General features: G+C 39.7%; 2 protein-coding genes across 2 annotated transcripts; both read right to left on the reverse strand.

Annotated features, from left to right (window-relative positions):
- Positions 1-6,594: 6,594 nt before the first annotated feature.
- Positions 6,595-9,997, reverse strand: LOC121760062 (tRNA (guanine-N(7)-)-methyltransferase non-catalytic subunit wdr4-like). The gene is made up of 10 exons (XM_042155664.1): positions 9,820-9,997; positions 9,556-9,714; positions 9,271-9,454; positions 8,975-9,031; positions 8,812-8,882; positions 8,029-8,107; positions 7,877-7,936; positions 7,623-7,726; positions 7,471-7,531; positions 6,595-7,234 (listed from the first exon to the last, which is right to left on the reverse strand). Exons 1-10 carry the CDS (start codon positions 9,951-9,953, stop codon positions 6,845-6,847), a joined length of 1,299 nt encoding a protein of 432 aa, XP_042011598.1. The 5' UTR covers positions 9,954-9,997; the 3' UTR covers positions 6,595-6,844.
- A 355-nt stretch (positions 9,998-10,352) lies between these two features.
- Positions 10,353-12,334, reverse strand: LOC121760152 (methylecgonone reductase-like). Its single transcript, XM_042155772.1, has 4 exons — positions 11,921-12,334; positions 11,311-11,545; positions 10,947-11,126; positions 10,353-10,748 (listed from the first exon to the last, which is right to left on the reverse strand). Exons 1-4 carry the CDS (start codon positions 12,235-12,237, stop codon positions 10,524-10,526), a joined length of 957 nt encoding a protein of 318 aa, XP_042011706.1. The 5' UTR covers positions 12,238-12,334; the 3' UTR covers positions 10,353-10,523.
- Positions 12,335-12,781: the final 447 nt, after the last annotated feature.

Below are 12,781 nucleotides of genomic sequence, written 5' to 3' on the forward strand. Positions count from 1 at the left end.
CACATAGGGAGCGGGAGCGGCTTCGGGAATGGCTTCGGGAGTCGAGCCGCGACGACGGTTGGCCGCCGCCTTCTTCCTTCCTTGGGGACGGCGTTGGGAACCGCTCGGTCCGCCGTCGGGGCTACCCAAGTTAGCTCTGGCTAGCCACTTCTTCCGAGCCGGAGTCGGATAGGGCTACCGACCTTGATCGTTTGGAGGAGCCGCTAGAGGAGGATGTTATGCCTCCCTTATACTTCGGGTGCGTCCGCGTCTCCTGCCAAACGTTAAGATATTTGAACGACTTACCGTTCATGGATTGGTAGGTGCTCAGCGCGGCGGTGATGATGTCGACCTCGCTTCGGCCGCTCCCGTCATTCCGGGACTCCTGGATGAAATAGCCGTTGAACTTGCCAATTTCTTCGTTGGCTCGGCCGATGCAGTTGCGCACCATACTCTCATTGCGCTCGATCGTTTCGGGCGGCCGGTTTGCATTGTACCGGCTAGAGACGCACCACCAAAAGTGATCGCCGGATTGGTTCGTTCCAACCACCGCATCTTCGGAGATTTCCAAGTACGCCTTGAACAATCTTTCCATCTCCGCCGGTGAGTACAGTGTGCGGACACCGGCGCGAGATGGAGGAATCGGCATTTGGGAAGGGGCGCGAGGCCTAGGCTCCGGTGTCTACCCGTAGCGCCCTTCGGAGGCACCTTAGTCGTCGATTGGGTATGGACGGTAGCCACCCGGAACGGCCGAATCTTGGGTTTGAGGAGGGGCCGAATATTCCATTTCCGGACTAGGAAACGGTTGTGAACCGAACCATTCGGGGTTCCAACCGTGGGAGCCCGAAGGGTTATCGTCTTGGCCGGACATAGTGATATTGTAGGGTATGAGAGAATGAAGATGAAAATGGATATGAGAGAATGAAGATGAGAATGGATATTGGAGAATGATGATGAGAGTTGTGTAGTTTGATGTGAATTTTTGGGGTGAAATTGGGGGTATTTATAGATGAAAGTGTGTATTTTTGGGGTAAAAAAAATGAAAAAAAAATTAAAAAGGTGTAAAAAACGGTTATAAATGGATATATTTTTTTGGGGAAGTGAATTTTTTTTATCGGTTTTTTAATAAAAAACCGATTTTAAAAAATAAAAAAATGTTTAAATGCAACAGTCGATACATCGAGCAGCGCCGTGCCAGCTGCGCGAGCGCAGCGGCGGCGGATGGCGTCCGTGCCAGCGGCGCGGACGGCTGTGGCGACGGACGCCACCGCTGCGCATGCTCTAAAGATTGAGCTTGAATTGAGATGTGTATTCGGAAACGGAAGAGAAAGAATTACAATTCAAATTGGGGAAAACTCTCTTAGTTGACTATCTAACTTCTCTCTTGTTAATTCTGTTTTTAGCTAAACAACAACTAACAACAAACAAATCCTACGACTAGGATTTAATCTTGACTAAACATGAAATCTGACGGTCCCTAGGCTTCCCAACTGAGATGAGCCTATTTCATCAACACTCCACTTTTCCACTTTTCCCTTTGATTCTTTCAGCATTAGTCATTGCATCTAAGCAATTAACCTCTACAAATCTCCACCTTCATTGCTTGGATGAAAACGTCAGACATTACAGCCCGCACAAACCTACCAACCTCAGACAAAACTTGAATTTTTCCCTGGGTAGTGGTTTGGTCAGCATATTTGCCGGGTTCACTGCTGTATCAACCTTGAATAGCTTCACCCTTCCGTTTTCAACTTTTTCCCTCACGAAATGCAACCGCACATCAATGTGCTTGCTATGCTCATGGAAGACTTGGTGCTTTGCTAAGCTCAAAGCACCATTGTTATCAAAACCTATGGTAACTGCCTTCTGCTCCACCCCAAAATCAGTAGCAAGCCCTTTCAACCATGCGCTTTCTTTCACAGCTGCTGTTAAGGCTATATACTCTGCTTCGGTTGTGGATAGAGCCACCCCATTTTGCAAGCTCGACTTCCAACTCACAGCTGCACCAAACATGGTGAAGATATACCTAGATTGTGATTTTCTGGTATCAGCATTTCCTGCAAAATCTCTGTCACAGAAACCTATCAGAGCATCCTTCTCAGTGTAAGCACTACTCTTGAACAGGATCCCAACATTTCCAGCTTCTTTGAGATATCTAAGAATCCACCTCAAAGCTTGCTAATGCTCTTTTCCATGATTGCTCATGTACCTGCTTGTGCAACTAATTAACTATGTCAGATCTGGCCTAGTCCCAATCATGGCGTACATCACACTCCCCACAATATTAGCATATGAGATAATCTGCATTTCCAACCTCTCTTCTTTATTCTTTGGTGCCTGTTCCACGGATAGCATGAAATGCTGAGCCACTTACAGCTCACTAGCTTCCTGCCCCCGACCTTGTCTACCAGAATCCAGGTGCCATCCTTGATGAGGGAATCAATCTCACCAATCATTGCTTTAAGCCATTTATCTCCATCTCTACAATTCATTGCTTCCTTGTATAAACCAGGCTCTGAAAATTCAATTTCCTCTGTCACACACAAAGCAAAATACAACATTTCAGAATCTTTCCTCTGCCACACACAAAGCAAAATACAACATTTCAGAATCTGCATACTTGGCTGGAGGTCTTACATTTTTCCTTCTTTCTCTATCTCTGGCCAACTGGTAGTACCTCAGATCTGGTTGCACAACCTCATTCTCAGCACCATCATCATCACACTGCAATTCCACAACTTCATCACCAGTCTGCTCTTGAGTCTCCACCTCAAAATGAGAGGTCTGCTGAGAATTCTGACTCTGCCTATCAAGCTTCTTGAAGGGCATTTCAGTCTCTACAAAAGTTACATCTCTGCTCACCAAGATATTGTTGTTCCCTAGCTCTATACATCAAATCCTATATCCCTTCACTCCCTGTTGATAACCCAACATTACACATCTTAGAGCTCTTGCATCCAACTTGTCTGCTTCACATATGTAAAGGTCTTGCATCTAAAAATTTTGAGATGAGAATAGTATCCATAGCTTCCATACCATCTCAGATCTGGAGTGTCCCCATCAATGCTGGAGGATGGGAATTTATTGATCAGTTTCACTGCAGTAGCTACAGCTTCTGCCCAAATCTTTTCTCCATCCCTGAAGTAAACAACATACATCTAACCCTTTCCATAATTGTTCTATTACCCCTCTCTGCAACTCCATTTTATTGAGGATTCATTGGGACAGTCTGTCTCTCTTTATACCCTTGCTTTGACAAAATAACTCAAAATCTTTTGACAGAAATTCTAAGCCATTGTCAGTTCTGAGGCACTTTACCACACAGCCTCTCTCTTTCTCCATCACATCACACCAATCTTTAAATCTAGAGAAAGCTTCAAATTTTTTATTGAGTATATCAACCCAAAACTTCCTGGAGTAGTCATCTATTATGCTCATATAGTACTTCCCTCCTCCAACAGATAATAAAGGGGAAGGTCCCCACAAATCACTATGAACATAGTCAAGATGGGCCTTAGAAGTATGTTTACCTTTTTAATATGGAAGCTTCTTTGCCTTTCCCTAAAATGCATTCCTCACATGGCTTGTCAATTCTGTCATTGCCTTGAATGACCTCCCTTTTCACAAGCTCTTTAATGCTTCCAGCAGCTGGATGCCCCAACCTCATGTGCCAAGCTTCTATGGAATCTGAATTTCCTGCATTGATTTGGTTGTCAGCCTTGATGGCTAACCCACTGAGATAGTACAGGCTGCCATTCCTTTTTCCTTTGAGCATAATCACCTCCTTTCTCGTGACTTCCATACTTCCATCAACATAGTGAAAGGAACACCCCTTTTCTTTCCAGCAGCCCTAGCGAGGACAAATTCCTTTTCACCTCAGGGATATATCTCACTTCACTCATGGCAGTTGACCCATTATCCAACCTGAACCGGATCTTCCCAATTCTTTGAATTTGACAGACTTGGTTGTTTCCCAGCACCACAGAGCCATCAGCCTCGCTGATTTCCTCAAATAGATCGAGCCTCGGACACATATGAAAACTACACCAGGAGTCTAGAATCCAAGACTCCTCACACAATCTCTCCATGATGTTCAGGGCATGTGGAGACTCTTGCTCCTGCACACAATCAGAGCTCGGCTTAGATGGACCACTCTCTTGCGCCTGCTTCCGCTTCCACGCGAAGCAGTCCTTCTTCAAGTGGCCCGGCTTCTTGCGCCAATGGCAAGAACGCGTCTCATTTTGATTATTGCTGCCAGATCTGGGGACTTCTTTATCTTTCTTGAATGGATTCTTGACCTTAAATTTCTTAATATTCAAACTCTCCGAGGTCGCATCACTGGCCTTTTCTCCATTCCGATGGAGCTCCTTGGCTCTCAGAGCAAATTGCACTTGCAACAAAGTAATAGTCCCATCCCTTCCAAACAAGATCGCTTCCCTCATTTGGTCATACAACTTCGGCAGAGCGTTCAAGAGCAATATGGCCTTGTCTTCTTCATCGAGCTTAACATCATACTTCTCGAGGTCATCGATGGCCTTGTTAAAATCCTCTCAATTGCTCCATAATATTCTTCTCCTTCGTAAACCGATATGAATACAATCGCTGCTTCATAAAAAGGCGATTAGCAAGCGATTTCGTCATATACAAGTCCTCGCACTTCTCAAGAATACCCATCGCTATTGTCTCCTTCGATACTTCCCGTAAGACCTTATCCCCCAAGCTCAAGACCACCACGCTATGCGCCTTAGCAAGCACCTCCGCCAGCTTGATCTTGGCCTTTTCATCAAGTTCTACCGCTGCATCTTCCTTATTGAGCGCATCCGCCAAACCTTGCTGGATCAGCATTGCTCGGATCTTCATTCTCCAAAGATCTTGGCTTTTCACTCTGTCAAAATAAATACGAGAGGAATGATTTCATAAACAAAGGTATTAGAATTAGGGGGGAAAATAGTATAGGGTAGTTTGGTCAATTTATAAATGTTGTTATGGAAATAATAATAAAAAAAAGAGAAAAAACAAAAAATACAAAAAACTCTTATTCTAAAAAATTTGCATGCTTCGATCCCATATTTCAAAAGGTCAGCGAATTTAATGTCAAATTTCGAAAGGTCAGCGAAATTAATATTTTTTCTGAAATTTCTCGAAAAGTGAAAAATAATTTGGGTGAATATGGGCTAAAATAAAATACTACTACTAGTTCCTAATAAATCTGTTTTCTTAGAAAAATCAGTTTTAAAAAGAAAATAATTGTACAGCTACGTCAAACCAAAATTTGAAATATAAAATAATTTTCATTACATAAATTAATAATTTTATAATTAAAATAATTTATTGATATTTAAAAATCTAAATTTTAAATTTAATTTTATAAAATTAAATCAAATATTGAAATAAAGAAACAAAGTGAAGGATGGCAAAGGAAAGAAAAGATAATTTTGAAATAATATTGGATTTAGTACATATTAAAATAATATCATATTAAAACAGTTAAAAATGGGAAAAGACAAAATTGCCCAGCAGCCCAAAAGGGCATTTTCGGGTGGAAAAATGTCAAAATGACCGACATTTTTAAAGTCAATGGACTATTGACGAGATAAAACCCATAGTTTATGGACCATTTTTGTAGTTCACTCAATATAAAAATGATGTGCTGATTGGCTTGTAAAGATGAGGAGGGAGAAAAAAATTGGGATATTTGCGTAAAAGTATAAATATGTATTCATAGAGTTGTGATCAATGTCGAACTAATTTTAAAGACCGAAATAGATCTAGTTTTTTGTTGAGATGCGTTGATGTATAAATTATTTCGGTTTTCATTACAAGTCCATTTTACTGCATTGTAGTAGGTTTATTACTTTATTTCGATACGTAATACCTTAAAGTACAGTATGTTTTTACTTACTTCCAGTAGGTTTTGAAATGATTCAACACATGCTTCATTCGAATTAATTGAATTGTGTTTTTACTTTATTCACTTTAAAAATACAATTCATTCCAGTAGGTTTATTACTCAATTCCAAAACATTATTACTTCATTGGACAAGGTTTTTACTTCCTTCCAGTAGGACTTCAAATACTTATACACATACTTCATTCAAATAGTTTATTACATCATTCCATGTGCTTATTACACCGTTCAATTAGGCTATTATTCCATCTTGTTGTCTGCGTCGTGGCAGCAGTGACAGAGAGAAAGAACGGTACACGAGGGCGAAACCGCCTTTACGTACTGGAATAAAATAATAATTCTACTGGAATGAAGTAAAACCTACCATGAAGTTAAATCCTCCTAATTTGTTTTGACTTATTTGTCCTGGGCTGAAGTAAAATAGGCTCGTGATGAAAGCGAAAATAATTTTTACATTTGCACATCTCATTCGTAAAAAATTAGATCTAAAACCCTAATTTGGTCTAATTTTGCGGTTCTGCAATAAGGTGTGGACCTGCATATAATGCATATGATGAGACTGTATTCATATGTACAAATAAAATCATTTCTTTTTATCCAAGATTCAATCTTTCTCCGTATTATACTGTCAAAGCAACCGAACGGCACCGAAGTCTCACTTCCTCTAATCACAAATTGTGGAATTATGGAAAGATAAACATATGATATAAAAGGAAATGGAGAAGGATAACAACATTGCGCTGCATATAAGTTATTTTGGATTACGTTCAAAACTCCAATTTGTATCTTAACTGGCAAAATAAAAAAAATAAAAAAAGTAAATATTCTAACTCCAAGATTTAGGGCATGCTACAGAATCATAAAGAAAACATCGATTCCATAACACTTAATCAATGGATTCATTCATATACTACAACATTACCATGAAAATCCATGAGAGGGCAGTGAGAAACTTGACTACGCTTGATTCTTCTTATCATTTCGTCCCCGTTTTCTGAAACCCCGTCTCTCTGCTGAATATTGCTTCTTGATCAGCAAATTGCGCATTGCTGTTTTGACTGCTTCAGCAGCTGTTGAGAATCCTTCTTCACCTATTGTCAATTTTCCTTGCAACGCTTGAAGTAGGGGCTCTCCTCCGGGTATCTCTTTATCTTCTATGACCAAAGACTCAGGAACAACAGATTCTGAATGGTCAGTACCTAACCCAGAAATAACTCTGACGCGAGCTAAGAGTGCAGAATCAGTAGCACTTAAGCTGGAGGCACCCATGACCATCCACAACAATGGGACTGAAGAGGCAGCAGCAATACTTGTGGGAATGAATGTCTCTCCTGCAACAGGGACCACCTGCAGCACACATAGAGAAGGGTATAAGAACAGATGAGGATTACTGGATAGCGTTGTGAGCTTCTTCATATACAGCACTCAAAACCTTTGTTCAGATTTTGTATCTTCGGAAGTCATGAAACTCAGAATAGCAATATCTAGACTAATATTCAACCAATGTATCACTAATGATCAATCCAATTGTCTTTAGTGTCATATCTTATAATATCTTTCAGCTGATGTTTGAGAATACTCACTTTTGCAATGGTGAGACTCCTCGCAGAAAAGTTGCATCTTAACAGCATTATCCCTTGCAAGCTTAATAAATAATATTAGCTATTTAGTAAGAATTCCAAGTGGAAATCTCTAAAGAGAGTTGAGTTAAGAACAAATGTAAGCTAGTGCATACTTCTGAATAGCAGCTGCAACTAGCGAGCCATCAGAAGTCTCGCAGAGATCGGTTACAGCGGGTAACACCTCCTCTTCCTTTAGATTAGAATTTAAAAGTCCTGCCTTCAGGAATAAAGAGGGTTACCAGACGCTAGGCTAAATATTATTTTATGAATGAGTAAAATAATGGAAGGAGAGAATACTCCTTCAAATGGTCTAAAGATAGTAATAAAGGTATAAACACAGCTAGGGAAGTTTAAACTGCCATCCTACCTTAGTTCCAAGCTCACATGTATCCAGCAGAGAACCAGAGGCATAATCCCACAGTCGAACCTCCAAAATAAAAGGAACTAGGTTAGCTGGGAAAAGTGAGCGGTTGCTATAACTAATCATCCATATTAACTTCAGAATTTCTAAAAACTCACTGTTGAATCACCACTGCCAGAGACTAATAGGCCTTGTGCATGATCCCGACTACTGAAAAACGCAAGGCAGGAAACAAACCTGGCAATGGTCATAAAGGAATGAGGGTTAATAACAGTAAGCACCATCAATATATCACAAACGTGCTGAAAAAATAGGTTGCAATCATTTAAACGTCACTCGACAAAAGGTAACTGAGAGGATTCATTTTCTGCCGTCGGTGAATCTTTTGAGCATGTTCATCGGACCCAACAAGTAGACATCGTGAGAAAAGTAAGCTTGTTATCATGACCTCTAGTCTATCATTTGTTACAATTAAGAAGACATGGTTCTACAACAACCTAAGCAACAACTTGCACAAACTTGCACATCACTTGTATCATGTCCAAATTATAACATAAAGTATCAGAACTGAACTTCATTGAACGAAAAGAACAATAATAGATCAGTGAGATCATTCAATGATTGCCTGCAAATCTGATGCCGAAAATTGCCCACAGGTTACGACTATACTGAACTTGATGAAGTTCTCTTCTCTGTGCAATATTATGTTTTCATGACCAAGTTTATACGTAAAGTTTTATGATACTCAACAATCTCAGGCTATTTTCCCATATTGTTGCTGCAGAGACATCGAACTTCCATTGTATTAACTAATTATGTTTCTCTCTGCATTTGTGTGTGTGTTAGTCAGGTTGACACTTGACAGCTATATTTGTCACCATTAACAATGAACATAATCCAATAGTGCACATCCCAGCAAACAGACATGGAAAAGAACTTACTCAGTATGATCAAGGCAAAAACATTGTATCTCATGAGCTCCTTTTAAGCACTCCTTGGAAAATTTAGTTACCTGCAACCAGATACAATAAGGTGTTCATGCCGAAGAAATAGAGGGACACATCCAAACCATTGAATCAATAATACGTAGCAAATCATTCTTACACGAATTTTGAAGTCACGATCAGCACTAATAATATACTGCCCATCTGGTGAAAAATCCTGCAAAATGATTGTATTAAATGTAAACTCCATCGTAGATATAATATAGCTCAGAGTAAGATAAGTGGCTCAAGGCAACAAGAGACAAGAGAGAACAATTAAACAACATATATTCATGTTGATGTATGAATGTATTATTATAAAAACAGTTGGAAATCACTTGAGCCATTGTACTATCATACATATCACGAGAACCAAAAGATGAAGGGTACGCATAGCTGAGATACAAAACAACGTACCAGTCGAGTAATAATGCTACAATAATGTGAAAGGATTGGGACAGCCTTCTTATCAACCGGAGCTAGATTCTCTTCATTATAGTCTCCTATATCCACGACATGAACGACACCAAACTTATCCGCAAAAGTCACAAACTTATCATCACCACTTACTGCAAGAGAGGTCACTCTCTTCTCCGAAACTCTGCCCCCATCACAACAGAAACAATTCCAACAACATTCAGCAAACTACTATTTCTTTCAGATTGATCAGAGAAAACTTTTTGAATATACTACACTGCTTACACTGAATAAACACAGCGCCACGAATCAGTATCCCAAACTTTCACAAGCTTATCATCTCCACCCGACACAAAAAGCTTCCCGCTTTTACTGTATCGGATGGAGCGAATGGAGTCTTTGTGCCCCCCGGTTTCATCCAATAATTGAGCTGCAGAACCATGTCTGCATTACAAATTACGAAATAAGAACACAATTAACATGTATCTCAATCTAAAATGCGACGAATCAAGCACTCAACATAGAATTAAAACTTGCTCCTTTTCTTACTGGAAATTGAAAACACGGAGATCCGAGCCGACGGCGACAGATACGGATTTTTGATTGGGATGGACCGCAATTAACGCCGGAGCTACCTCCGCTTCAAGCTTCTGCTCGCTGTCATCGATGTCGTGCTCCTCCATGTTCTTCGATTTTCCGTTTAGAGAGTGATGGAGGTTTCTCTAGGGTTTTGGATTTGGGCGCCGAGAAATCCAGTTCAAACTCGTCCCGCCCACTATTTGGGCTGGGCTTGAGTTAATTGGGTTACATATGTAAGGCCCTTTTTTATGAATAAAATAAATCACCATGTTCGACCCTTGTATAACACCTTCCAATGCATAGATTTTTAATTTACTTTATACATTCAAATTTATAATACTTTAAATAATATTTATATCATTACAATATAAAAATAGTTGTGTGTTTAGGATACGAGTTTAAGCTTTAAAATAGTCTTAGAGAGTACTCTGCCACTTTCGAGTTAATAATTTTGTTTCCATATAAATGAGATTCTTAAAATAAAATAATTTTATACTGATTCGTTAAATACGAACCAAAACATTTTATTTAGGACCAGAAACTAATACATTTAATGTGCAAGACTAATATTTTTTGCCAAATATACATGATCAATTTTGGAATATAGTAAAGAGTGGAATTTCAGTCTCCTGAGGCATCAAGTCGATAAGGCACAGATGACCATTAATAGGATTTCATATTTCTCCATCCCAAAGCTCTTCTACTGATTTGTATTCAACATCTGGACCAACAAACTCCTCCCCCTTAACAACCCTGTTTTGTGGGATCTCCTTTATTTTCTCACCATATTCATCTCCTACCTTCCAATCAAAAACTTGAAGATTTTCTCTCATTCTCTCACGATTGAAGCTCTTGACGATCATGCTCGCACCTTGCTCATATATCCATCTCAATGCCACCTGCACGTTGTTTACCTAACATTTGTAATTTCACAAAGCTTTCAAAACTTTAAAACTAAAATTTACAATTGGGTTAATAGTTTGTCAAAGTTATTGGTGGTCCTCTCCTCGGCCCATCCGAACTACGCTTTCTTGTTGTGACGGGCTAGTTTTGAGAGCTCTAATTATTGATAATTTGTGGTAAATAGATGTGTGTACCTGTGCAATTGTCTTATTCATGGAACCTGCAACGTGGTCAAGGATTGAATTCTCCATGACTGCATTGCTACCCCATGACGAACCACGTGCACCAAGTGGAGAATATGCACTAACATGGATCCCTTTCTCATTGCAATATTCCAACATTTTTTGTTGCTGCCACCCAACATTCATTTCAACCTGAAACACAACAATACAAGACCACTTAATAAAACACTATTTCCAAGTTTGGAGTTTTTTACTGTTCCAATTTTTAAGCCAAAGTTGAAACATGGGTACTTTTTTGCTAGATTTAACTTTGTTGTTGAGTAGTGAGTACTAAAACAAGGATACAAAATCGGATATTCATTTTATAATTAATTACCTGGTTGACAGCAGGTTGGATAGTGGCTATTTGGAGGAGAGCAGAGAGTTTAGTAGTGCTAAAGTTACTAACACCAATAGATTTAGCTAAACCCATTCTGCAGCACTTCTCCATTTCCTCCCAAATTTCTTTCATTTCAAAATTCACTATTTTAGTTGAATTATTGCTACAATCTATCTTCATGCTTACTGGCCAATGTATCAGATATAGGTCCACATAGTCCAATCCCAACTTCCTGTTACAAAAAATATCTTTTAATGATCAAGTCAATTAATTACTACTGCTACTACTAAATTCTAATTCTAGATCATTAAATTAATCTTATAGATCATTGAACTGTAATCATGAAACATTAAATTCTCACTAATTCAAGTGTAGATCGAATCTAAATAATGAATTAATAAATTCTAACTACAGATTAACATACGTTAACTATCAGTGTCAATTCCTGAATCTTAATTTCAAAAGAATCAATAGTTAAATCAATTACTACTAATACATAATCACGAGTTGCGAACTTCCGCATGAAATTACAGATCAGTTGATGATTTTTCTTATTGATTTGAAAGAAAAAAAAGTTCAGAAAACGAAATTCGTAATTTAAAATTACCGGAGAGATTCTCGGAGGGCGGGGAGGACTCGATCGCGATGCGCGTCTGTCATCTGCAGCTTGGTTGTGATGAAAATTTCGTCGCGGCTCTTGACGAGGCCGCGCAGCAACGACTCCGCCACGGCGCCGCCGACGCTTTCCTCGGTGCGATAAAGCGCCGCCGTGTCGAGGTGGCGGTACCCGGCGGCGATGGCATCGACGAGCAGCGGCACGAGCTTCTCCTGCGGAAGCGGAGGGGATGATGCAGATCCGAGGCCTATCACCGGCATCTTGTGGCCTGAATTCAACAATATTTCTGGGATTTGTAAGCTGTTCATATCTGCTGCTCCAAATGGACTGAGATTTGGTAAAATATCGGTGTAATCGATTTTGAGAGATTATAAAGTTTGCAATTACGTGGATACCAATTACCAACTAGATCAGTCATTCATAAATCGAAAGGGTATTAGAGCATCTCCAATAGCGGCGAGCACACCGGCTTGCCGATTTTTGGAGCTCGCCGGTCCGCTCACCGAACTATTGCAGCCGGCGAGCGCCAAATCGGAGAGAAAAACGGCGAGCGCACGCCGATTCCCGAGCGCTCGCCGGTGCGTTGACCGCTATTGCAGCCTCCCGATCGGCGAGCGATCGGAGAGCGGTTTTTTTTTTCTTTTTTTCGAAACACTATATATACGCGATTTGCGCGGAGGCGGGGGCTAATGCGTGGATTATGAGTTTTTTTTAAAGTAATGTAAATTTTTTTAATGGATTTTTTTAATTAATGTATTTTTAAAATTTTAATATTATTATTGAATTTTCACATATATGTGTCGTAAATTTAATTTCGTATTTTATGTGATTGTTAATTATTTGTTTTTAGTG

Source organism: Salvia splendens, chromosome 13, assembly GCF_004379255.2.
Source record: "Salvia splendens isolate huo1 chromosome 13, SspV2, whole genome shotgun sequence".
Taxonomy (NCBI): Eukaryota; Viridiplantae; Streptophyta; class Magnoliopsida; order Lamiales; family Lamiaceae; genus Salvia; species Salvia splendens.